General features: G+C 40.0%; 1 protein-coding gene across 4 annotated transcripts in view; it reads right to left on the bottom strand.

The window, feature by feature from the left end:
* The window catches only part of QTRT2 (queuine tRNA-ribosyltransferase accessory subunit 2), a 144,624-nt gene that overhangs the window by 98,204 nt on the left and 19,353 nt on the right, over positions 1–27,067 (bottom strand). For 2 of the 4 annotated variants that reach the window (XM_072811675.1, XM_072811676.1), the window contains exons 9-11: positions 25,224–25,341; positions 23,878–24,096; positions 14,266–14,418 (exon numbers count right to left, since the gene is read on the bottom strand). In XM_072811675.1, the coding sequence (XP_072667776.1) occupies positions 14,403–14,418; positions 23,878–24,096; positions 25,224–25,341 (353 nt within the window). In that variant the 3' untranslated portion in view covers positions 14,266–14,402. Of the gene's footprint in view, positions 1–14,265; positions 14,419–21,989; positions 24,097–25,223; positions 25,342–27,067 lie in introns of those variants that run through there. The other 2 variants (XR_012024224.1, XM_072811677.1) reach the window with 2 other exon arrangements.

The raw sequence follows: 27,067 nt of genomic DNA on the forward strand, positions 1-27,067 counted from the left end.
AAGACACCATTTAGAAACAATAAGACTGGTTTGTAGGTACGCCTGAGTGGCTCAGTGGTTGAGCATCTGCCTTTGGCTCAAATCTTAAATAAAAAGACTTGCTTTTAAAATATTTGCAAAACACATATCTGATAAAGGACTGCATCTGGAATACACAGGAATTGCCTAGCTGGCTCAGTCCATAGAGCATGCAACTCTTGATCTCTGGGTCATGAATTCAAGCCCCATGTTAGGGCATAGAGTTTACTTAAAGAAAAAAAAAGATATAATACAATATACAAATAACTTTTCCAATTCAATACTAAGAAGACAAACAACCAAATCACCCAATCCAAAAAAAAAAGGCAAAAAAAATTTTTAAAGATTTTATTTATTTATTCATGAGAGACATACAGAGAGAGGCAGAGACATAGGCAGAGGGAAAAGAAGGCTCCCTGCGGTGACCCTGATACGGGACCCCTGGGATCATGACCTGAACCAAAGATAGACTTCAACCACTGAGCCACCCAGATGTCCCAAAGCAAAATATTTTAATGGACATTTTAGTAAAGAAGATATAAAAATCACTTATAAACACATAAAAAAACATGACCAACATCATTAGTCATCCAAGAATGGCTAATTTTTTTTTTTTTTTTTTTTTTTTTTAGAGACAGAGAATAGCAAATGTTAGAAAGCAGGTAGAGAAGTGGGAATCCTCTCACACTGCTGATGAGAATGCAAAATGGTGCAGTCACTGTGGAAAACAGTTTGACAGTCCCTTAAAAAGTTAAACATAGATTTGCCATTTCATCCAATGATTCTGCTCCTGGGCATCTACCCAAAAAAAATGAAAACAAATATCTACAGAAAGACTTGTACATTAATATTCTTTACAGTATTATTCATAATAGTCAAAAGTTGGAAACAACCCAAACATCCATCAATTGGTGAAGAGATCGACAAAATGTGATGTATCCATATAACGAAATACTATTCAACAATGAAAAGTAACAAACTAATGATACATACTCTGACATAGATAAAACCTCAGAAACTTTTACTAAGTGAAAGAAGCAAGCCACAAGAGACTATATGTTGTATTATTCCATTTATATGAAATGTTCAGAAAAGGCAAATTTATACAGAGTAGATTAGTGGTTGCCTAAGGCAAAGGGTGGGAATGGGGATTAAATAGTGAATGGGCATGAGGATATTATTGGGATAATACTAACATTTTAAAGCTGATTTATTGTGATGGTTGTACAACTTCATAAACTTACTAAAAATTATTGAATTATATACTTCAAGTAGGTGAATTATATGCTATGTAAAATATGCCTCAATAAAGTTATTTTAAAAATAATAAGAACAAGGACCTCTAAATCTGTAGAGTCCAAAAGCACAGAGACAAGAAGTAGAAGTACACAACTCCTCAAGTGGGTCAGGGAAAATAATGTTAAACTGGGACACTTGTACTTGCATTTCTTGTTTCTTAGATCCATATATTCTAGTGAGTGGAGTAAGCACCATTAATGGTCTTTGGTTTAGAGTGTATCTTCTGTCTGAAGGCTGGTGCCCCATCATCAGAATATCATCTCCAAGCTGACCAAAAAGCTAATGCATATTCCATCAGACTAGCAGTTGTGCATCCAAAAAGCTAATGCATGTTCCATCAGACTAGCAGCTTCTGGGGGATGTAATACACAATAGAAGCAGTGGATCTCGTGGTCATGTGCACATAGCCATGCCTCCATTGATATAAGCAATTACCTTGGTCTGATACAACATTTGGCAGGATTCTATTCCAGTGGATCAAGTGCTACATAAGCACTGTCTGGCTGAGGTTGTATGAGTAGGAAAGGCAAGTCCTTATTGGAATATTAGTCAGTCCCAGTGAATTCCTATCAAGATGAATCACAATATGGAAGCGCCCTTTGTAATTAACTTGCCATTGAGAAGCTGGTTGATCTTTCAAGAGTTAGAGCCATATTAGGATCTCAGTGCAAGTGTCTGTTGCAAGGAGGTTGGATATTCAACAGTAGCAGTAATTAGATGAGCTTTATTAAGTGGGAGCCCATGGTTTGGGGCCACACATAGCCTCCACTTCCTTCCCACCATTTCTGAGGCCGTGTTTGTTGTATTTGTCCCTTACCATTGAAACTGGGCAAGGGAGTATTCTTTTCTGTCTCCATTATGTGAGAGCAGAATTCCTTCTCTTGATGATGAAGCTCAATTAGCCTTGCTAGGATGGTGACTCCATTTCTTCCTTAATATGCCTACTGTGCCAACACTGATAGAAGTTGACTGGCATCAATCAGCTAAGACATTATTTCCTAGATGGTATAGAGTACTGGCCAAGTCATTCACTACTGTCCATTAGTGATATATATTCTTACCTCAAAGTATTTCTCTTGACAGGCTTTGTCCATTAGGAAGAATTCCCCTCATCCCCATCTTTGAGAGACATTCCTAAATGGAGCTGCACCCATGAAGTACAGCAATAGTCTACTTTTGGTTTCAGCCATATACTGATCTTACTTACTCATAAACCAAATTCAGATTTTCCCCTCTCCCCATGGTAGCCATAAGTATAAGGTAGGGCTGAAGTATCAGTGCAAGAGTGGTGGGTGACGTAGAAGTCTGGGCCACCTACCATGCAGCTTATTATAGCTCTCTGGCTCTGCTCGTAACTGATCCCAGATGTACAACCTTCTTTCCTTCTGATCGTTGTTGGGGGTCTGACAGAAGTTATGATGGGCAGTTCCGGCTGCATGGACACTTGGTATCAGGTGGTCAGTTTCTCTGATTCTGCCAAGAACCAGTAGCATACACGGAGCTTGTTTTCAAAAGGTATATAGCTCCCCGCTATAGGTAGCTTGCCTCACTTCTGAATCCTAGGGGTCTCTTTGGGTTTTCCTATTGAGGCTTACCATAAAATCTACAGGGCATTTCTCCTCTCCATGATATTTCCTGTACCATAGAGTTCCCCAGGTCATATGAACCGAGTCACTCTGATTCAACTGTAACAAAGGCGTTAGCAGATCATACAGGGTTCTCTGGATCTAAGATGGCCTTTCGGACTTTTCCCACCTTTAGGTACATGGACCAGGCCTTTATACACCCATATTGATCAAGTCTGAAAAGCGGCTATCTCCAAGGAAGAGGCCCAACCGGGGGAGTGAAGGGCATGACTCTCCTCAGCTGAGGACCATGCCTAGAGAGGGACTTAGCTGAGAGCACTTGGCCGTTAGCCACCAATACACCCACAGCTGGGGGAATTGTTCCTTAGTTTTGAAAGAGGAATCTGGGCAGCAGACAATAGCATCCACAATCCATACTCACCTGAATTTCCCAGATGTCTTCTATTAAAGTTCTACTAAACCAAGTCTCACTCATCTTGAACTCCTGTGTCTTAAGATGTGTCCTAGATTTTTGGAGCCAGTGCGGACCTTGTATTTGTCATCTATTCAACTTGTTGGTTTTATCCTAGCATTCCAGCTTGCAAAGTCACTTTGAATTGTGACGCTATTTTCTGCCTTATACTAGATTGAGATTTGAATTATCTTCATGGAAGAAGATATCAAAGGGAATGTTGTCAAGTTATTGATAAGACATTGAGGCTTGAATCCTCAGAGCAAGCAATGTTTGTAGGATATGCACAGGTTAGCACCATTCTTTCAGCCATCCACAAGTACGCTTGCCATTGTTGCCTAGCCCCAAGTTAGTTGTACATCAAGGGGGCTATGAAAATATCATAATGTTTTGTTGAATTCAAGCCCCAAGTTAGTTGTATATCAAGGGAGCTATGAAACTATATGGGGGATCCCTGGGTGGCTCAGCGGTTTAGTGTCTGCCTTTGGCCCAGGGTGTGATCTTGGGGTCCTGGGATTGAGTTCCACATCAGGCTCTCTGCATGGAGCCTGCTTCTCCCTCGGCCTGTGTCTCTGCCTCTCTCTCTCTCTCTCTCTCTCTCTCTGTGTGTCTCTCATGAATAAATAAATAAATAAAATCTTAAAAAAAAAGAAAATATATGTAAAATGTTTTGAATTCAATATATATATCATTGTATCAGTTGGATTTCCTTGTCCCAAACAGCAAAAAACCTTACCTCAAATTGTCATAAGGAGAAAGTTTACTATTATCACTTATGAAGAACACTGTAGGTAGTATGAGCTTCAGGTTGGCAGATTCAGTGACTTGTCAATGTCATCGTGGATTTATGCTCTTTTTAGCTCACCTCTCTGCTCATCTTGGAGTACAGGTATCCCTCACTTTTTTAAATGTCAAGTTATGCCACTTTGCTCTCACAAAGACCTACATTAGTCCCTATTTTTGCTAACCAAAGAAATCCAAAGAGGATTTTCTCTTTCACAAAAAAGGGTGAAAAGCAAAAATAGCATTCAGAGTTTGTGCTGCAGCCAGCCATTACAGACGCTGCACCCACTTAGGGCAGCCAGCATGGCTTCACCAAGCTCCTTCCCCGGGGAACTCCATACAGCATCTCAGCATCAAGCTCTCAGAGCTTTGAACTGTATCTGTAAGCATCTGTGCTTTATGTTGATTTATTTCCTGCATCTGTTAGCAAGATGTGTCCTAAAGTATCAGAAAGGGCCTGAGAGTTTATTCCTGGGTTAGGGAATGCTCAAAATGTTTCCATACAAATTAATGGTCATTACTTCTTCACTTTACTCCACTTTGGCTTACAAAAGACATCATAGGAATAACTCCACTGTTAGATACCAGGGGAAACTTGTACTGGCTTTGTGCTCAAGCTGGCTCCTCACCCCGTACCTCTATTAGTCCGAGGTAATGATGGGGTAGTTCCAGGAGTCCTATCCCATACAACGATGTCCACCAGCAGCAGAACTACTCTGCTCTTCTTCATGTCATTTCTTTGCCTAGTACCCCCTAGGAGACTTCTGCTTGTGTCTTATGAACCAAGAGTAAGTCACTGTTGTATGCCAAAATTCATCCTGGCAAAGGGAATGGAATACCATGATTGGCTTAAGCTTATACTAATCATTTGCAGTAGAATGGATGTCAGAGCTTCCGGATCCATATTTGGTAGAACCTAACATGTTCCCCTTTGAGAAAAGCCTTCAGCCTTCAGGCACTTCTGCCATTAGCTGTAATTAGCAATAGATTACTAAGAGAGGCCGAGAAGCCCTCTGCGTTGCACATGATTTCAATTTCCTGGCATTTAATTCCTCTAGCACTAGAAACTTAAACCCACTTAGAGAGGTTCCCTGTTTTCTTACTTTCTCACCCATGTGGGACTTCAATTCTCATGGCACCTTCCTTTCAACATTGAAGGCAGTATATCGTGCTGTCCCTTTCCTCTGGCCCCAGCATCTGAAGGCTGGTTTTCATTTTCCCCACGTCCCCCTGGGAGCCAAGCTGAGTTCAATCTTCTTTTTCCATAAGAAATCCACTTAACACTAAGCAATTAGTAAGTTTTAGTGGAATTTACTCAAGATCTGAGCAGATTGTGGAAGAGGGAAGGGACAGATTACCGTCCTTGTGGCTTTGTCCCTCTCCTATGTCTTCTCCCCCACCTTTCTCCCAAATCTCCCCATGTCTTCTTCTGTCTTTGATGCCCAGACCCTGAGAATGTCCATTCCTTGCCCAGGTGGGCTAGTATCAATACACTCCTTCCATACTATCTAAGAAAAACCAATTTCCTCTGTCTTTCTGCACCTTAGAAAAGACAGAAGCAAAATAAATAAAACAAAACCATAGGAACTGAGACGCCTGAGTGGCTCGGGGGTTGCGTCTGCCTTTGGCTCAGGGCATGATCCTGGGGATCTGGGATGGAGTCACACATCACGCTCCTGTCATGGAGCCTGCTTCTCCCTCTGCCTGTGTCTCTGCCTCTCTCTGTGTGTCTCTCATGAATAAATAAATAAAACCTTTTTTTAAAAATTCATAAGAACTACCTAACTTCTGTTAACGTTGTATCATCTCACTTATTCAAAGAGCAAGTTGCCCCACGTTTGTTCTCCCAAGTCTAAGCAAAGCTTTTACATCCTTATAGCAGTCTTTAGCACTTTTTATAAAGCTCGGTTTATTCCTGACTTTAGCCTCCTTTATTTTGTTCTTGAAGGTGCATTGATAGTCTTTTGTGTTCAAGCTTATCTATAATCCCCTCTCTCTGTCTTTTGTTCATGTACCTTTTAAAAACCCGAGCTCTGCAGAGAGCACCCTGTACAACCACCTCTTTCTTTAGATGTCTCCCCCTTTATCTGTGGATTATTTCCCATTATATTATATAATCAGGATTTTATTGTTTAAATCTCCTCCCTCCCCCAAGTCAGATTCCTTTCTAAAGTCTCACATCACAGAATCACACCTGTGGTAAATACTCTTTAGAAGTGAAGAGTTAATTTGTAATGCAAATAATTACCTCTTTATTTATCTCATTTTCAAGTAGGAATTTTCATATATCAAATTTTCATAAAGACCAATTAGGGGCAAATTATTTCACACCTTTTTCCACCTCTGTCACTTATTCTCTTCCCCCTCCTACTTTGTTCCTGTCCTTTTCCCTTCCTTGCTTTCCTACTTCCTTCTAGGATGTGTGTAAGCCCTCTGGGCTTTTATCCCAGGCTCTGTTTTTGTTGAACTGAAATACTTTCTGTTCCTTCAATGGAGCAAGCCTTTGTTGGTACCTGGCAAACTCACCTACCATTGCCTCCAGAGAAGTCCAAATGGAGCAAGGGGGAAGAAAGCACTTCTAGAGGCAACTGGCTATCTCTGTAACCACTCACAACTGGGGATTTCCATTTCCTAAATGACCTGCTTCTATAAACTTCAATCAAAGTCCATATTCTTCTGCTGACAAACTCTAGAGTAAATCTTTCCATGCCTCAGTTTCTGGAGGAGTAAAATGAGGGTAATGATCTCTGTTCTGTTGACTTTACAGAGTTATTGGGGGGAAAATCATGTGTAAGAAAATTTAGATTAGAATGTGTGCTCTATCTATAAAAGAATATTTATTACTTGTGTTTAATCATAGGTATCTTGCCTGAAAATATCAAGGATGATATTTTGAGTTGAAACTGAGTAGAAATAAACTGTCTTGAGGGAGAATTTTTTAAATTTTATTTAAATTCAATTATTAACATATAATATATTATTGGTTCTGGTTCCAGGGGAGAGGTCAGTGATTCATCAGTCTTATATAATATCCAGTATTCATTATATCACATGCCCTCCTAAAGGTTCATAACTCAGTTACCCCATCCCCCTACCTCCAGTGACCCTCAGTTTGTTTCCTATGATTAAGAGTCTCTTATGGTTTGTCTCCCTCTCTCTCAAATCAGAGGAGTTTGTCTTATTTTATTTTGTCCTCTCTTCCCCTGTGATCCTGTTTTGTTTCTTAAATTTCACATATGAGTGAGATAATGTAATTGTCTTTCTCTGATTGACTTATTTTACTTGGCATAATATTCTCTTGTTCTGTCCATGTCATTGCAAATGGCAAGATTTCATTATTTACGATGGCTGAGTAGTAGTCCATTATATATATGAAATCTTCTTTATTCATTCACCTGTCAATGGACATCTGGGCTCTTTCCATAGTTTGGCTATTGTGGACATTGCTTCTATAAACATTGGGGGTGCAGGTGCCCCCACATCGGATCACTACATTTGTATCTTTTGGATAAATCCCTAGTAGTACAATTGCTGGGTCATAGGGTAGCTCTATTTTCAACTTTTTGAGGAACCCGAATACCGTTTTCCATAGTGGCTACACCAGCTTGCATTCTTGAAAGAGGATTTTGAGCAAGGAACATTGAGCACTGAGGGTATTTTTTTCTTTTTTCAAATTTTTGTTTAAATTCTAGTTAGGTAATTTACAGTGCAATATTGGTTTCAGGAGTAGAATTCAGTGGTTCATCACTTACATGCAACACCTAGTGCTCAATCATAACAAGGAACACAGTTTTTTAAATCAAGAATTGCCCTGTCCCCATGTATTCAGGGATCAAGAAAAGGCTGAAGAAGTAGAAGTGCTTAGAGATAACAATGTGATGATCTTCTTAGATGACTTATTTAACTTTTGAAAATATTATAAAGAAAATATTATAATATTAAAATATTAAAAAGCTGTCTAGAAGACTTAAATAGAGAAGAATGGAGAGAAGGGCAAAGCTTGCTCAAAATTTGCAGAGAGGTGAAGAATAGGAGCCAAATTGCCATGAGATAAGGCAAATTGTTCTTGTAGAGTAGAAATAGGAAAGAAGGAGGAAAATAGCTTTATTAAGTTATCAAGAAAATAAATGATGGTTTAGACACAAGAAAGAACAGCTGTGAGATATGTTAGTAAGAAAGAAAGAATTCAGTGACAATTCTAGAACAAAGATGGAAAACCGGGAGGAATAAATCCTTTTAATGAAGAAGAAAGCAAAAGTGTGCCTGATAACTCCATCCCACCTACCTCTCCACCCACACCATCGCCCTCAAACCTTTACCAGACTTTACCCTGGGGAAATGTAGGAGAAATTTCAAAGTTTTTAAATTTTTTGTTTTAATTGTGTCTAATCATAAGCAACATCATGGCGGTTGAAATCATAATGTATGTTTTAATTCTTGTCAAAGAAAACAAAAACAAGGAGAATAAATAAAAGAGTTGGTTCTTGTTATGTTGCCCTGGTAGTTACACAAACAGAACCCCACTCACTGTTTTGCCTTTGATTGAAGTTCTAATGTGACAGGAGTTGTTCTGGGCCCCAGAGACATAATGATGAATGATACAAGTGTGCTGTCTTCATGGAGCTGCTAACTTAGCAGGAGAAACAGACATTAAATAAAGATGCATACACATGAATATATAATTATCAGTTAGGGTAAATATTATTAAGGAGGTAAGGAGGCTTTTATGAGCAAGAATAATATAGGAAACTAACCTTCTATAGATTGAGGGGTCAAGGAAGGCCAATCTGAGGAAGCAATACATAGAGAAGTCTCTAGGATAGAAATAAGTTTTCAGTGAAATGAGTCTGGGGAAGATTGTTCCATGTAAAGCAATGAACATAAGTGAAGGTCCCAGAAGGGGGAAAAAAACACTTGTGAGTTCAAGCTTTTTTTTTTTTTTTTTTGAGTTCAAGCTTTTTAAAGAAACTCTGAAGGAAAGCTAGTGTGTCAAGAGTTGTGCTAGCTAATACAGTAGCCACTGGCCATATATGGCTATTTAAATTTAAATTAAATAAAATTAAGTAAAATTAAAAATTCTGTTCTTCAGTTGCACTAGACACATTTTCAGTACTCAAAAACCACCTGTGGCTAGTGGTCATTCTATAAACAGCACACATGAGAACGTTTCCATCATCACAAAAAGTTCTACTGGACAGCATTGGTCCAGAGCACATGTAGGGATTAAGAAAATATTTTAGATAATGTTTATACAGAATTTTCATAACATGGGAACCTTCTTATGATAAATCAAAGTTCAAAGGTTTTAAAAATATCAGTATACAAGTCAGAACAAAGAATGATCCCAAATATATTAAATGTGTAAGGACTTAGAATTTTAACTCCAGCATGTAAAAAGCTTAGTAGACATTACTGCCATAGTTACAACAAGAAAAAAATCTGAACAAACTGAAAATCAGCAACTTTTCTTGAACCTATTAGAGAATTGAGGTCTCTGGGCAATGCACTACCTAGAAACCTGGCAATACAAGCAAATCCAGAAAAGGACGGTTTTCTGATATCAGCTAACCTGGGGCAGAAGCTTCTAGAGCCATAAACTGATAGGAACTCTTAAATGGTGATTTAAAAATATTGCTGGAGGCTGAGTATGAACTAGTGTGAGAATGAGAGACTCCAAGGGGCCATAGTGCTGGGAGGCCCCACACCAGCTTTTCATGATAACCAAAAAAAAATCTCTTCATATCTCTTGCAGTGGAGGGTAATATAACCATTTTGAAATATGTCCAGAGTGTTCTTCACAGCAAAGGTCTATATTACAGAGGAAGACTTTTTACTGGAGTCTTATATCACCTTATGGGAATTAATCACCTTATGGGAATTAAACCAAAATCCTTTTCTAGCTTTCTTGTGTCATCTAATGGGCAAGGAGCAGGGAGACAGGGAGTAAAAACACTAAGAAGCATTCTGAAAGTCATCTCAAGGACATCTAAAGTCATCTCAAGCCCCAATAAAACACTGAGATTTAATGACAAAATTTTAGAATGTCTCCCCTCCCACACACCTTACTGCCGTATCAATAGAATTCCAGTGTAAGAACTGGATGATAGCTGAAAGAGCTGCAAGGCACAGACTCTATTTAAGAAGGTGTTCTTGGGCAGCCCTGGTGGCCCAGCGGCTTAGTGCCGCCTTCAGCTCAGGGCGTGATCCTGGAGACCCAGGATCGAGTCCCACACCGGGCTCCCTGCATGGAGCCTGCTTCTCTCTCTGCCTGTGTCTCTCTGCCTCTCTCTCTCTCTCTCTCTCTCTCTCTCTGTGTGTCTCTCATGAATAAGTAAACACAATCTTAAAAAAAAAAAAGAAAGAAACTAGGCAAGCAACAAGAGAATGGAATGGAATATTTAAAGTGCTGAAAGACAAAAAAAAATACCTTTATCTGGATTAAATATTCACAATAATAAGCAAATTCTAAAAATTAAATTTGACTATACCTCTCTAAGACATGTATACCTCTCCAAGAGCCTGAAGAATTATAGATAATTTTTAAATTGTTGTGAGATATCAGTTTGTCAGTAATAATGCTGAAGTTGTTATTCTGACACTATTCCATATGTATGTGTGTGGATGAGGCAAAATAAGTATTTAGACTGATGTCATCAGGACCTAAGTTTTTAGTGTAAAGAGATAAATATAAAATATGAAAGTTCTATAAAAACTCCATAATCTAAATTTGAATGTGAAATCACTGTATTTTCTCCTTTAAAAAATGTGTATTTCTTTTCTCTTCCCACTAAAGAACTTAGAAGCAATGACCATAAGTTTAGCAATAAATACTCTTAGAACCCAGATTATAGCCACTAAAAAAGCACTTTCCAATAAAAGGAATCAGAGCTTCTTTGGAAAATAATCAATTCCTGTTTGGGGGCAGGAAATCTAAAATGTGACCCTGGAACATCTTAGTATACCAGAAAGAAAAAACTTTAAAAAGATTGAGGTTGAGTCAGAAAGACCCAGAAGCCTATAGGATGGTCCCTCCACTGGCCAAAGTGGAAACAATTTGAGCATCAAAAAAGATAACTGGAATAGTTTTTAAAACAGTAAATGATTAAAATTCATGAGTTAATTATAATATTTAAAACAATTTTTTTCAAATCCTCTTTGGACACTTTTAGAAGATGCCAAAAAACCAACCCATTCTTTGACAACTGGTAAACATAGGAAAGAATCATTCATCCTGTATAATTTGAACTTCACTATAACCAAATCTTTGATGAAGGGAAGTTTTTTTTTTTTAATATAAAAAGGCAAAAAGAACAACAGACTGTCGACTCAGGCTGCCATACCAGAATATCATAGTCTGGGTGGCTTGAGCAGCAAGCACTGATTTCTCACAGCTCTGGAGGCTGGTGGTGCCAGCAGATTCAGGGCCTGGTGAGAGCCTTCTTCCTCTCACCAGGAAGTAGATGGCCACTTTCTTGCTGTATCCTCACAGGGTGGAGAGAGAGAGCTAGTTTTCTGGTTTTTTCTTCTAAGGACCCTAACCCCCTCATGAGGACTCTATTGTGATCTCATTTAACTCTAATTATCTCCCAAAGACCCCACCTCCATACTATCGATCACATTGGGGTTGGGGTTTAACAAGAATTTGGAGGAAAACACAAACATTTAGTCCATAACACCCTATAATGAAAGAGTGGATCTGGGGATTGATCACTAGTGGCTGCTCAAACCATTAGGTGGGAAGCTAATGGAGTATTAGACACAGGTGGATCAGGCTGTAACACTGGGACTCCTGATCGATCTTTAGCAGCACAAAAAGTGAACCAACCATTATGTGCCTCCCCATGGAAGAACACACTGCCATCTATGAAATCGTCTTGCCAAACATAAATAAATAAATAAATAAATAAATAAATAAATAAATAAATAAATCCTGAAACTGATCAAGCCTCTAGATCAGCACTAACCAATAGAAATAGGACGTAAGCTACATGGGTAATTTAAAATTTTCTACTAGCCACATATAAAATGTAAAAATAAATAGGTGAAATTAATTTTCATACTATATTCTAATTAGCCCAATATATAAAAGTATTATTATTGACACATATTATCAATGCAAAATTATTAATATTTAATATCTTTTTATGTGTTATTTCTAGCTCTCTTGTATATTTTACGCTTGCTTATCACAATTCTGAGCAGCCACATTTCAAGCACCATTCAATAGCTGTGTGGATGCTAATTCAAACAAAACAACTGTAAAAAAAATTATGAGAAGATGGAGGAAACTTTAATACCATCTGGGTATTTGGTTATAGCAAGGTATTATTCATTTTTTTGTATTATTCATTTTTTAAGTGAAATAATAGTACTGTGTTTGCATTTTTAAAAAGAGTCCTTATATTTTAAAGATACATACTGAAATATTTATGCATGAAATGATAAAATGTCTGAGATCTGCTTCAAAATAATCCAGATGGGAGTAAGGGGAAGGGATAAGAATAGGAAACACAAGACTGGCCATGAGCGGATTGGCTACCACTAAGAAAATGGCAGCAGTTTGCTGTTTAACTGTCAAGGAATGGAGAGGGTCTTGTTTACCGAACCCACTGCAAAGGAGATAATGGAGATAGAATCAGCTTTTAATACATCAATCACTTCTGACTCCAGGAATGATATAACATTGGCTGGAACACCTTCCCTGGCTTCGAAGCCAATTGTTGGCAGTATCTCCCCTATGTTCCCTCTGCCACCCTGCAGCATCCCCGGTGCTGAAGGGAAAAAAAGATTGTGGTTCTAAATCTGCTCGGTTATGTGAAAAAAATGAAATTTCAAAGGCTTTCTGGGAAGGAAACAAATGTTTCAAATCCAGCATGAGCCAGAGTGTTTCTCTGGGAGAAGCTCACAGGAAGGAGACAGCCTGAAACCTCCAGAGGAAGTTAAATCTCGGAGGGAGGATACCGGAACTACTAGCATCAGCTAACCACCCCCTCATGGAGCATCACCTTCCTCTGGTGCTAAACTTTGGAGGTTCTGGGTTTTTGTCTTATCAAAAAAAGGCAATGCTCCTTTCTTTTGTATCACTTACACTGCCTGACTAGTCAGTCAGCAAATTTTGGTTGAGTGAGTCTGTGATGAATAACAGAATGATAATCAGAGGCAACAGGGCACTGGGGAGAAAACACAGGCAAATCTGGGAGGAATTCTCAGACCACTTTATTAGTGGCCTGGAATATTCTTCCCTTGGCAAAACTCTACAAGTAAAGGGTGCTCCCTACGGCCCCCATAAGTAGATTCACAAACTACATGTTCTTATTTTGGTTCAAGAAACATGGTGAGAAAAACTTTCACACTTTCATACCATGGTGCTTTGTATATCCCACCAGCAAAGTGATTGCTGTGCTGTTTTGCAATGAAGCGTTTATTTTCTCCACTAAGCTGTGTTTTCAAAAGCAAAAACCCTGACATTTTCACCTTTGAATCTCCAACATGTTGCAAATGTGGGATATATGAGCAAGCAATACATGTTTGTAGAATGAATAGGTCATTCATCAACAAATATCACCTAAACAGGTTAATGCTATGAAATGGCAGCTTTTTGTGCTTTCTTAACCTCCAAATGCGGCTACGTGGCTAGGATCTTGTTATGGACTTCAACATCACACAAAAAAACCAGCAGTACATTACTTTGCAGTGACCTACCCACACCCTTTAAAAAAAATCATGACCAGAATTATTTAACTTGACCTTCTCATGAAACATGGACTTAAATGACCTTTTGTTATTTTCTAAAATTTAAAGCATGTATACAGTGTTTTCATTATAAATAGTCACTGATAATGCTTTCTGGTCTGAACTCCTTTCCCAAACTCAATTTCCAGATGTTGTTCCAAAAAGGTTTTAAGTAATCGCAGGGTCATTAGAAAAGGTCTCTTTCCCCATGATTATCTTCTTAGACATCAAGACTAAATTACTTTTTTCAAAAATTCGTTAGAAAAAAATCAGTGACATGGCTCCATAGAAACATGTTTGTTTGTTTGCTTAAAGACTTTATTTTCAAGTAATCTCTACATCCAGTGTGGGACTCAAACTCACACCGAAGACCAAGAGTCACACATTCCACTGACTGAGACAGCCAGGTGCCCTGAAACATGTTTATTAAGAGTGGGCAGGTTATATTATCTTTATACCCTTTGCAGCGGCTTACCTGAGCCCAAGCACCAGTGAGTGAAGAGGAGGTGAGGGTAGAAATAATAGCATAGGCTTCAGAACCAGATATTCCTGAAATCAAAGTAATTTTAAGCAGTTATTTGATTGTTTCATCCTGTCTCCTCAAATATAAAATGGGGATAATTATACTTTTTTTGAGGGATTATGGATTTGTTGGGAGCTTTACTAAGAATACAATGCAGACTGAATTAGTATGAGTGACCCAGCCACCAGCTCAGAGGCAAATTCAGCTCACTGATTGGCACATATGTTCCTTTGATGATGAACCGTAAAAATTTCTAACATTTTGATTTTATCTACCAATATTGTCATCTAGTGATTTCCCACATTTTCTCATCTCTGAGGACAGTTTTATAATCTTCTGTAGTTGGGATATGATTTAGATTATATGAGCAAAGTAAACTTTCTAATTCTGTAGAATACATGTAATTTTGGAGTTTGCTCCTGGTCTGAAAGTTCCAAGAAGGCTGGTGCTCTCTGTGGGTAGGATGTTTGTCATTGAATCCTAAGTGTCAAGAGTGCCTGACACTTATTTGGAAGTGGATAACTTTTTCTTGACTAGATACAAGGCCCCAGCAGATGGGGCCCTGGAAGAGGAGCACCACTGTTCCCTCCTTCCCCTCTCCTAAGACAAACCAGCAACCCACAAAAATTGGTGGGCTCTTTATAATTATGGGAGGGGCAAAGGGGATTATAAATGACATCATACTTTGGAAAGGGTTGGAGACAACTTTGCCAACTTCCATGATGTCCACAGTCAAAAGGAGGTCAATGAAGTCTTTTAAAAATGCATCTACAAACACAATAACCTCAGAAAGGAATCTACTCTAAAGTACCCCCACCCTCCAACCAAGCTGACAGACAAAATTCATAGATGTCTGCAATGTCCCTAACTCTTTGTTTTTCTAGGTCACGGGACCCTACATTCTCAGAGAATAGACCACAACTACAAAATATATTCTTCTCTAGTTTGACCACAACTCACATCTTGAATAAGTCCCAGACAAAGCCCCTTGAAAAACCTGCCATCTCCAGCTCTACCTGGCCAAGAGTCAACCCCCTTCTGATACTCTCCCGCATGGGCACAGCTAAAACCCTCTCACATCCTTCAAAAACCCTTAAAAGGCCTAGCCATATAGAAACTTGGGGACCTGCATTTCTCTAGATGTCTGGCCCCTCTCCTCCCTAGGAGAGAGAATAAATTCCGTCCTGCTTTTTGCTCCATCCACTCTTTGTGCATTTCTGTGCTACCAGTGTCCCCAGTCACCCTAACCACCTCTATATTCAAGAATCACTATTATCTCAGCAACTAAGAAGGCTATAGCCAATACCTGAGTGGTGAAATAATATTAGTTAGGGCTGTCCAGAGAAGTAGAGCCATTGGGAGATGATAAATAGATAGATGATAGATAGAGAGATAGGAGAGATTTATTATAGGAATTGGCTCATACAACTCTAGGAACCAAGAAGTCTCAAGATCTGATCTGTCATCTGCAAGCTGGAGGCCCAGAGAAGCTGAGGACCAGGGGAGACAATGGTAAAAGTTCTAATCCAAGTCTGAAGACGTGCGAACCAGGAGTTTCGATCCATCAAAGATAGATATCCCAGAACTAGTAAAAGAGCAAATTCACCCTTCCTCCACCTTTTGGTTTTATTCAGGCCCTTGACAGATTGGATGAAGCCCACTGAACTGGTGATAGTATCTTCTTTAGTCAGTCTACTGACTCCAATGCTAATTTTTTCCCCGAAATACCCTTACAGACATGGCCAGAAATAATGTGTTACTAACTTTCTGGGCATCTCTTAGCCCAGTCAACATATAAAATTAACCATCTTAATTAAGCACCTTGTAAATGATGAAGGAGCTGTAGAATACAGAGGCCACATCCAAGCAGACCAAAAGGTAGGGACAGGGAGAAGGGCTGGGGCTGAGAAAGGAAGTCTTGCTTTTCATGTCCTATTGGACTTTGGGTTAGTCATACTCTCTGTCTGGGCCTGGGCTCCACCTCTGTAAAATGAGGGAGTTGAATAGACGATCTGTAACATTCCTTCAGGTTCTAAAATTATATTTTCTGTGTCATCAAAGAAGTCTCTTTCTGAGGAGAAAGGCTAAGCTAATTTTTCCCCCTTTCTACAATTTACATGCCTTTTTGCTTTTCATTTATATGTAAATGTATGAGTCTTTGACCAAAACAAAATTATGATCTCTGGGTCATTCCTCAGCCCTCTCACCATTAAAATGCAGCTGCAAATTTCTGGGAACAAAAAAAGGGAAAAGAAAACAGTTACTAAGTCATCCTGACTTACCAGTTCTGGAATACCTCTAGGGGTAGCCCAGAGGACAACCAGGAGAGGTGATCTATCGCAGGAGGAAGTTTTGTTTGGCATAGGGCTTCATCTATCTCTGGCCTTTGTTCCTGAAGTAGAGCAGAAGCTCTATATAAGAAAAACACTAATTAGGGAGGTCAGGGAATGAAATGAGAAAATGCTGGGCTTCAGAGTCATAGTCCCTAGTTCAAATTCTGGGTCTCCTGCTTTGTATGCTTGAGCAAGTCACTTAAGTTCTCTGAGTCAGTTTCTTCTCTGTAAATGAGAGCATATCAATCTCAGAGGTCCGCCAGAGCAGTAAGGAAGGCAATATGCTATAAAGCAGAGGAATTATTAAACCAATTGTGATGCAAACAGGAATGAGACAAGCAATATGTTAAGACAGAGGAACAGAAGGCACACCACAGGTATGTAGTGGGAAGGAAACTAGTCACACACTCCTCTGTAATTATTTCAGTGGACACAACTGTTGCTGCTAGGGCAGGGGTGAGGACGCAGACAGGGAAAATATTCCTCTGTGAGGAATCATCCTTCCCTCGCAGAGCTGATAGTCTGGTTAAAGATGAGGCTTACAGTATTAAAGACCTAAGCAAACCAAATGCCTCAAAGCACTGGTTGTTGGTGCTTTGATAAACAAAGAAAACCAGAATAAAAAGCCCTCTTCTTTCAATCCTGAGTCTAGGATTCCAGAAAAGCAAGTTTTGTTTTTAAAGATCTTATTTATTTATTCATTCATGAGAGACACAGAAAGAGAGAGGCAGAGACACCAGCAGAGAGAGAAGTAGGCTCCATGCAGGCACTATGTGGGACTTGATCCCAGGACTGCAGGATCACGCCCTGGGCTGAAGGCAGGTGCTCAACCGCTGAGCCACCCAGGCATCCCCAGAAAACCAAGTTTTTATGGAAGATTTAGTTCTCAGGCTGGACCTTGAAGAATGATATGATTAGGATAAGACCATTGGATAAAACTGGGAGAACCCACAATGATTGGAGAGGGTCAGATTATGACAGGCCTCGGAATTCATTGGCCAACCCACCCATGCCCTGGATGGCACTGGGGAGCCATTGAAGGTTTTGAGTCAAAGAGTATCCTATGGAAGATAATACGACAGGTTAGCCGAGTAGCAGTGAATGATAAAGATAAAGGAGGGAAAGAGGAGTGAGGGAGGACAAGAAGGAGATGAGGGCAGGACAGTGGTAATCTATGATCAATCATGCCTTTGAGCCAGTTATCAAGTCTTGTTGATCTCTCCCCTGAAATATCTCATCCCCACTCCTTCTAGGAACTATATCATTCATCCAAGGAATAGGTTTTCCAGCTGGGTTGAGTGGAAGGCAGATGCCACTGACAGAGGTAAAGAAGTCGAAATTGAGAACCAGTGTGATTGATGACAGAGAATAAATCTGATTCTTGACACTTGGGATTTGGGGTAATAACTGAATGTTCAAGTAGAAAAGTAAAGTTGAATTGACTTTTTCAACATGACTAGAAGCAACTTTTCTACTCAAACAACATGAAATTGGAGAGTCTAACCAAAATCAGATAGAGGGTAAAAAAAGAAAAAATTGAACATACTCTGTCACTCTTCTTTTTTCTCTTTTGATGTGTAAATTACCATGTGGGGGAACTGAGTATATTTGCATAGCTTGTATTTTCTTCAGCATGGGAAATGATAAACGGAATTATGATGGAAATGTTATATAAGTTTGTTACACCAAAATAAAAATAAGTGAGTAGGGAATGCAAAATGCTGGATTATGTGGGTAAATATTTTTACTTTTCAGGGGGCATGATTTGAAAAACTCTTATACCTATTAGGTCACCAGAACCTATAAATGGATTTATGACTAATATAAATGATACTAGGATGGTGCCAAGCATTATTTTAACTATTTGGAAGGAAGACAAATCCTCAGAGGGGAAACCATCTTCCATTCCACCCATAAAAACTAGAGGAAAGGGCAGCCCAGGTGGCTCAGTGGTTTAGCGCCTCCTTCAGCCCCAGGTGTGATCCTGGAGACCCGGGATCGAGTTCCCCATCAGGCTCCTCTGCCTGTGTCTCTGCTTCTCTCCCTCTCTGTGTCTCTCATTAATAAATGAATAAAATCTTTAAAAAAAAAAAAAAACTAGAGGAAAACTTTACCAGACCACAGGGCTTATCATGTTCAGCTTGGAGGGCCAATATTGCCTGATTTCTTCATTCAAGAAGCCTCCTGAAGATGCTTGCCCTGTTTCTCAATTATTAGAGGATCCCTCACCAACCTCACCTTTTGGGTTCTCTCCCCTTACTTTTATCTCCTCCCTCTTGTGCCTTATTGGTAATAGCTCTAAGGCAGTAGTTATGAAAGGGTTAGGACATTTTTATTTGAAGCGAAGATGAGTATGTGGCTTGGGAGGGAAGGGAAAAGACTAAATAAAAAGAAGTGACTCTAAGCTGTTAGGAAAGAGACCATTAATAGCAACATCTTGATTTCGTTAGAAGGCAAGCTGAAGCCATCCGAAGCAAGCAGGGAACTAGGTGATAATAAAAGAAAATGTGTTTTTCAGACAAAGGAGTAGACAGCAGGGGACAGTGGTTCAGGGAAGGAGGCAGCCATCAGGGAGAGTGTGCAGAGAGGACGTGCTAATCCCTCTGAATCGTACCAGCGGAGGCTCGGGGCCGTTTGAACTCTTTGGCAGCTGCAGCCTGGTCTCAAAGTGCATCGTGAGGAATGAGAACAAAAGAAAAGTTCACTGCGAGTTCCTCTTGTCAAAGCAGGGGAAATTGCTTTGAGACCAGCACTGGGAAATGCTAATGGTAGAAAGCGAACCAGGTAAAAGAAGAAAAAAAAATGTGCCAGGTCACTGGGAGCCTGCCTGGCGTAGGGCGAGATAAAGCCACCACTGACAAGACATTGAGCCCAGGTCCCACCACGCACTGCCGTGCGAGTCACTTCTAACCAGTGCTCAGCTGGCTACAGTCCGAAGAGAAGGCCTCAGCTGCTCCAAGAATATCTGTTCACTTGACAAACCATAATTGAGCTCTCACTGTGTCAGCCAGGACTATTGCCTTTAATGCTGGAAGGTGCAATAGCAGCCCTGATGTCCTGGTACCGACTGGTTCTGTGAGTCAGAAAGGATCATTGGAAAGTGAGTACTGGGAAAATCACTGACCTGGAAGGGGTAGATGTTGAAGAGCCAAAGTTGTTAACTGGAAAGAAACATGTGTCTGTTTAAACTCCTGGAGAGGAAAGAACCCACTGACTGCTGCCCTTCCTTCTCCAGGCCGAGCAATTCTCATCCATAAAATTGGCTGAAGAGGATGATGCATTCCTTCCCTTTGAGCAGCTTTAGAATGGTGCTGGGAGTTCTCTAGGGATCGTGCCGTGGAGTCGGGACAACATGGGGATCTCTTAATGTGGGGATCTGTAATCAGCTGCAGGAGCTAGAAACCAGAGGTGCTTTTTCTGTATGTTGTGATCAATCACTGAGAAAATTCCAAAAGCCAACGATGTCAGAAAGCTTTCCCTCCAAATTCTAAACCTGAGGCTGCAAACTCGGCACACCTGGGTATTGTTAAGTTTCTGAAAATCCAGATTTTGGGCTTCGCTGAGAGATGGGATGATAAGACAGCAATGGTTCCACGTCAGCAAGTGGTGAGAGGCGGGTAGCAGCTGTCCCATTTAGAGGAGGCACCTGCTCTCTGGCTTGACCATCTCTACCACTATAATGGTGACCATATAATTTGTCATCCAAACTAGGCCATTTTTGAAAGTAAAAGAGGGTGCTGTTGGTAATTATGCCTGGGTGCACAGACACAAATCAGGGCTATTAGGGACAATGAGGACGTATGGTTACCCTAATTCATGTTGCTTACGCTGGGCTTGCTTTTCTTTTTTGCCCACTGTTATTTGGGTTATGTGGTCATGAGTCAGGGACTCCCCTGAGAAAGAAGGAGAGAAAAGGTGTAAAATAAGGATGAGATCTCAAAGTTGAAAAAAAGGGAAAGGAATGAAAAAGAATATTAAAATGAATGCCAATTACACAAAACCTTCAGGTAAAGGCAGAGCCTTGCTGGTGGCTGGCTCAGCATGTAAGTTTGACCTTCCCGGCTCCCTGCCCTCCACAGCACTGTCAGTTTTAATAAGCTGTAATCCCATAGCTACGAGCGAGACTAATCAAACTGCAGAGAGCAGCCTGTTCCTAATCAGGAAGGCACAGGATAATCATTTAACTCTGTGGTTTCTCAGTGAGCTCCAAGCTGCCTCGACAGGGAAAAAAAAAAAAAAATCCTGGATAAGATAGTTGCTTACACTCTAATCTTGACCTTTTGATGGTCTTTGTTTGAAATTTTTATGAAAATGCTTTAATTACGCAAGTCTTTGGCTCAAAAAATATTTTAGAAGAATCTTTTCCCTTTATTCCCAGAGAATAATAAAGTATCGCTCCCTCAAGGCATTTAGGGCACCTCCCACTGATTCCCTGAGTCCACTTGAACTGACTACAGACCTCAACCCTTTCACCACCACGCAGAGTGTGATTATAGTCCCCAGACTGGGGGTGGGAGAAACTGGGGGATGTGGGATGGCAACTCATGTTGAGCACCTAACAGGTGCCAGCAGGGAACTGTGGGCTACACATGCCAGGGCCAGCCATTCCCTGTTGGAGTGGGCGCCAGGCGGCAGAGCTGCAGTGAAGCTCCAGAAGCACCCCACACCTCAGGGTCACGCGGTGCTTATATCTTCTCCTCCCTTCTCTTAGCACCTTTCAACCCAGGGGCAAGTCACAAGAGGCTATTTAGTGCAATGGTTAACTGCAGAGTTTTAGTAGTTGCAGATGCAGCTAAAGTTTAGCTGACTAGTGGTAGGCCCTTAGGCAAACTACTCAGCCTTCCAGGAGTTCTGGTAGGCCCTCAGGCAGGCTCCTCAACCTTCCTGAAACTCAGTGCTTAACAAAGGAATAATAACAACACCTCACCTCATAACCACGCTCTGAGGGTCAATGAGATCTATATGGAAAATGTTTACTAAGGTGCCTGGTACATTAAAAATGCTCTCCATAGGTTATGGTTATTATTATTTTTATTATATGCTAACATGGCCTTAAGGCCCCTATTTCTATAATTTAGAGAGACAGGTACATTGCTGAATCTCCTTGGGTTCTGCATTTAGTGTGAGTGCACTTAAAACAATGACCACAGATGAAATAAATGTAGGAAAAAATTCTCTTCCAATGGAGAACATTGTTAGTACCATGGAAATTTAATAGTTTGTTTAATAGACTCGCTACTATTTACAGGAAACAAGACAGTATATTTTTTTAATTAAAAATGTTTATTGGCTATCGACTTTAATAGGCTTACATTAAAGGAAAAAAAACATTTTTTTCTCAAATGTGCTAATAAGAAAAAGAACCATAAAAATGAACAATGTTGAGCAGAACATTGTTCAGTGTTTTGAACATAAATAAAACTCATAAATTTTATATGGATTCTGGGATATTAATACTCCTCCAACAATGGATTTAGCGTTGAACAGGAATATAAACATATGAACAAATCTAATCCAATTTATTTCAAAGCAAGCAGATCCTTGAGAGCAGAAACTCTTTCATAACTACCCTTGCCATTCGTGGAGGAGAGATTATAGGAATGTCATGGACATACCTAAACCATCAAGAAAAGAAAAACAGATAGATACCTAACACATAAAAATATAGCAACCCCATAATAATTAAAAACAATGTTCAGTAATCCCCACTGAAATGACCAGACAGAAAGACATAGCCTAAGAATGCAAAACAAATATATTACACGCTCCTAAAAAAAACAAAGGCATTTTTTTGGTTCTGTTGGTTGTTTTTACAAAAACTTATGTATGAAGTCTTACAGAAAACATGACATAGAAAAGCCCAAAGAAAATAAGAATCACCTGTCACACTATCAACATGTGTGTCACTTCTTTGGTGAGAGCAGAAAAAATTCATAGAATCAGAGGTGATCCAGGAAGGTCTTCCCAGCCTCAGGATCTGCTGGTGCTAATTCACCAACCACTTCAAAATTCACAGGCCAAACCTCTTTCTAGGCTCTCAAATATCTCTACTGTTGCCTGATTCCTGGCACCACTGCATTTTTCACCAGGCCAACAGTGATCAGTAAACAAGGACACAAGGAGGCTACGACTAAAGTTTTTTATCCGCCCCGGCCCCCCGCCCCCCGCACATTACAGCTATACAGAATCTTGGAAGTTCATGTAGTCCTACCCACCATGCCTGTCCCTGTCTGTTCAGGAGGAAATCGGCACGGAGAGGTTAAGTGATTTGCCCGGGTGTCACAGCTGAGTAGAGCTGAAACCCAGTCTTCCAATTGCCAGGCCAGGGCTCCGTCCAAGTGAACACATGGTGAATGAATCTCCCCAAGTGATGGGGCTATAGTTATTATGTGCTTAGACTATTAATGAGCCTGAAGGGCAGACCACCGTGGATCTGCACGACCGGACGAAAGCGTCTAGGCAAACTTGCAGCTCATAACAGGCAATTGGATGGGCTCTCGGGAGTCAAGTCACACACAGGTCATGTGGTCAAATGAAGGCCAACTGAACACAGGAGCATCAAGTGAGCCCCATATTCCATGAAGATGCGAGTCTGGGTAAGTCACAAGAGCCTTTTCTGACTGACAGCAGCAGTGAGCAATTGGAAAGCAGAAGTGTCCAAGACACTCCTGAGAATATAAGGATTAAAACTAGGAAACTCTTAAATCAGCCAGGTTCCTTTTACAGTCAACAGCCATGTGTCTACAGAAGTCATGCTGCTCATGACCATTCATCTCTTTCCAAGCTCTAATCCAACTCAGCAAACCCACACAATCTCATCACCCCTGCTTCAAGGCTGTCTCTTCACAACTAAAGCTTTTGTCTTTGACTAAACGAATCTCCATTGACTATAAGAGTTAGCACTGAAATATTAAAGGTCATGGTTCAATTTTTTCTATCAGTGGGGGGTCACTTAAATCCTTAGAAGAAATCTCTTTTGCCTCATGTGGGCAGAGTCTGGTATAAACGTTCCTTATTTGAGCAGATGTTATTCTCAAATATAAATGATTAAAGCTAAGATCATCTCTTGTTCCCTTCTTCCCACATTACAACAGTGGGACAGGCTCAGTGTGAAGAGTCAGACTTGCGTATGCCAGGTCTCAAGATGCTTGCCTGCAGATGAGCTCTTTCAACTGTGCCAGTCTGTCGCTTTTTAGTGCTTCCCGGATGGAGTGGAAAAATCCAAAATAGTGCTCAAAGTTGTGCATCATAAGCAGGACCCCAGCCAACAGTTCGTTGGTCACCAGCAGATGGTGGATGTACGCACGAGTATGATTCTTACAGCAGTAACAGGAACACCCTCTCACAAGTGGATCAAAGTCCTCCTGGTACCTGAGAAAAGAAGTTTCAGTGATATTCCAGAAAATAGGGAATACGAGAAACCCACAGCCTAGGCTCTCTATTTATTCTGTGGGTACATAACCAATAATTAATAACATCACTGGCAAATGTGGCGCTGGTCACCTGCTTAGGATGACAGTGTGGTGAAAAGTTAACCTAGAGCACAAACGAGTCAGGAGATTCAGGAGTCTTCCCCTGACAGACATAACCTCCTGGACTGAGGCTTACACAAGAGCAGCAAGAGAGTCACGTGGTCACTCCCGCATGCTGAGCTTCGTTAGTCACACTGGAATGGCACACCATGGCAGTAAATGCTGTTCTGATGAATGACACACTTCTCCCACTCGCCACCAGAACTAGTATAGAAGACATGGTACAGCCTTCTACTTGCAGAGCTTTTCGTGATTTGCAAAGCACTTGGACATACACTGTCTCACTTAATCTCTGCAACCATCTTTGAAGACAGGCATTTTTATTGTCATTTCCCAACGAAGACTTACCTGGCGGGGGGGGGGGGGGGGGGGGGGTCGAGAGGAAGGGCTCCAGAGCTACCGTGCCTAGGTATGATGCCCAGCTCACAACTCACTCGGGTGAGTCAAAAACACTCCAGCACAAAAGTGAGAATACCAAACTCACAGAAAATCCACTCAGTGTCTCACTAATAATTACTACTTTGGGCCAAATACAAAGTTACAAGATTTCTTACTTCATTCTTTACAGAGGAAAATATTTTATTAAGATTTATAACCTGTATATAACTAAGATAACTTAAATTCCTTAGAATTGAAACACTTTTTTATCTTGAAATCTTTATTTTGCTCTGACATTATTTAAAGTAATCGGAAAGAATAAAAGACACCAGACAATGGATTTGGTCTAATCTTTCTGACAGTCCTTCTAAAACAACAGTTATCTAGCCTTGGTTTTCTGACAAGACAAAGTACACAAATTCATCTGCAGAAAAAAAGAGTTTCTGGAACTGAATTTAAGAAGGCCCAAATAATATTCAACTATAAATATTTTATGAAGTCATAAACTGAAAAGGGAACAGTTACATAAACTTTTAAAACAGACTGAAATTACAAAGTCAGATATCAAAATCTAAAAAAATTCCTTACTTTTTTTCCTTCAGATTAATTTCAAATGATGTCATTTCTTGGTTGCAACTGGTTGTTTTAATTTTCTTTGTCTGATCCACATATTTTATTTCTTCCTGTGTCCCATTTTGTTGTAATACTGGAGGACAAACGAATAAAAAGTCTTGAATGAGAATCAGATAAAGACTGGCTTTTGGGAGATTATTTTACATACATTTTATGCTCTTTGACCCTGTCATTCCACTCATAAGAATTTATCCTAAGGAAATGACACCAGAAAAGTAGTAATATGGACCAAGATGATCACTGACATATTCTCCATAATATCACGATTTGGGAGATTCAACAATGTCTAAGCAAATTATGGTTACAAGTACATAATATATAATCTTACTGTCAAGGAGTTTTTTTAAGAAAATAGTTGAGAGGGCAGCCCGGGTGGCTCAGCAGCTTAGCGTCGCCTTCAGTCCAAGATCTGATCCCGGAGACCCGGGATCGAGTACCATGTCAGGCTCCCTGCATGGAGCTTGCTTCTCCCTCTGCCTGTGTCTCTGCCTCTCTCTCTGTGTGTGTCTCTCATGAATAAATAAAATCTTAAAAAAAAAAAAAAAAAAAACAGTTGAGAGTGTAAGAGTGTGTGTGTGTGTGTGTGTGTTTGAGAGACAAATAAATTTGTGTGTGTATATCGGAGTTATGCCTTATCATCATTACAGGCAAATTAATTGTGCTTTGGAACTGCTTATGTTCCAAATAGATTAAAAGAAGAATATGTTGTTGTTGTTTTTTTTTTTAAAAAAGAAGAATATGGTTTTAATTTATGTATTCTATTTGGAGACCCTAGCCTCCAGGGAACTCAGATTATCCAGAACTAAATGGGGACTTGGGTTGTTCCCTTGAACTCTTTAAGAAAGAACACTTCTGATATATATGGGATACACCAATTACTATGCAAAGAGCCAGCTGTCTTGAACAGGGGCAAGTAGAGAAGTATTATTGGGAAGGAGTAATAACAAACTCAGGGTCGGCCCAAAGAGAATGGGCAGACAGTCCTAAGAAGGAATTTTGTCCTGATCAAAGGAAAAAGAGACGTGACCTGAGCATTGAGCACTGGGCTGTTTTAACTTTGCTGCCATGAATTTGCATGCTGACGTGGGAAACCACAATAATGCCCTGGCTTTTTGGAAAATCCTTGTCAGTAGGGAGAACTATATTGGTTCCTGTATTTGGCAACTTATTCTTTTGTAATTTTCACTTTGTAATTGGCAAAAGATTTTAATTTACCACATATATACACACAAATATGATTAACAATACTACTCTAATGGAAAATGTTCAAACTATTTCAGTTTTCCTAATCATGAAGAAAACAGCTTTCTCTAGCCAAAAAGGAATTTGTTTATTCCGGAGAACTCAATATCAGGTTGTTAAGTTTTAAATATTCACAGTACAGAATGACTAACAGTTATCCAAGTCCTTGTGGAAATAAGTAAGCTTATAAATGAACATTTACAGTGTTTGTGGTATGCTTTTTTATTCTTGTACATTATATTCTGGTCAATTTAAAGGACAGCAAAACTGACCTCCTATATATAAGAATCTGACCAATCTGATTTTGTTTCCAGAAGTAATTCAATTTAGATTGATGGTTAGGGGGCTTTACAAAAACTGTAACATCTTCTGGATGAAATTTTAATAACTTGTGGGGAATAAAATGAATCTTTAAGGAAGCCTCTGGCCCAAGTTATACGTAGGGCCGGCGGAATAAAGAGTTCCAAGGACAACAGGAAGCAGGAAAGGAAAGCACACCTGTGAAGGCCAGAGGGCAGACTGGGCGTGCAAATGTTCTCCAGAAAAACTGGCTAGAT

This window comes from Canis lupus, chromosome 35 (genome assembly GCF_048164855.1).
Source record: "Canis lupus baileyi chromosome 35, mCanLup2.hap1, whole genome shotgun sequence".
In the NCBI taxonomy this organism is placed as follows: domain Eukaryota; kingdom Metazoa; phylum Chordata; class Mammalia; order Carnivora; family Canidae; genus Canis; species Canis lupus.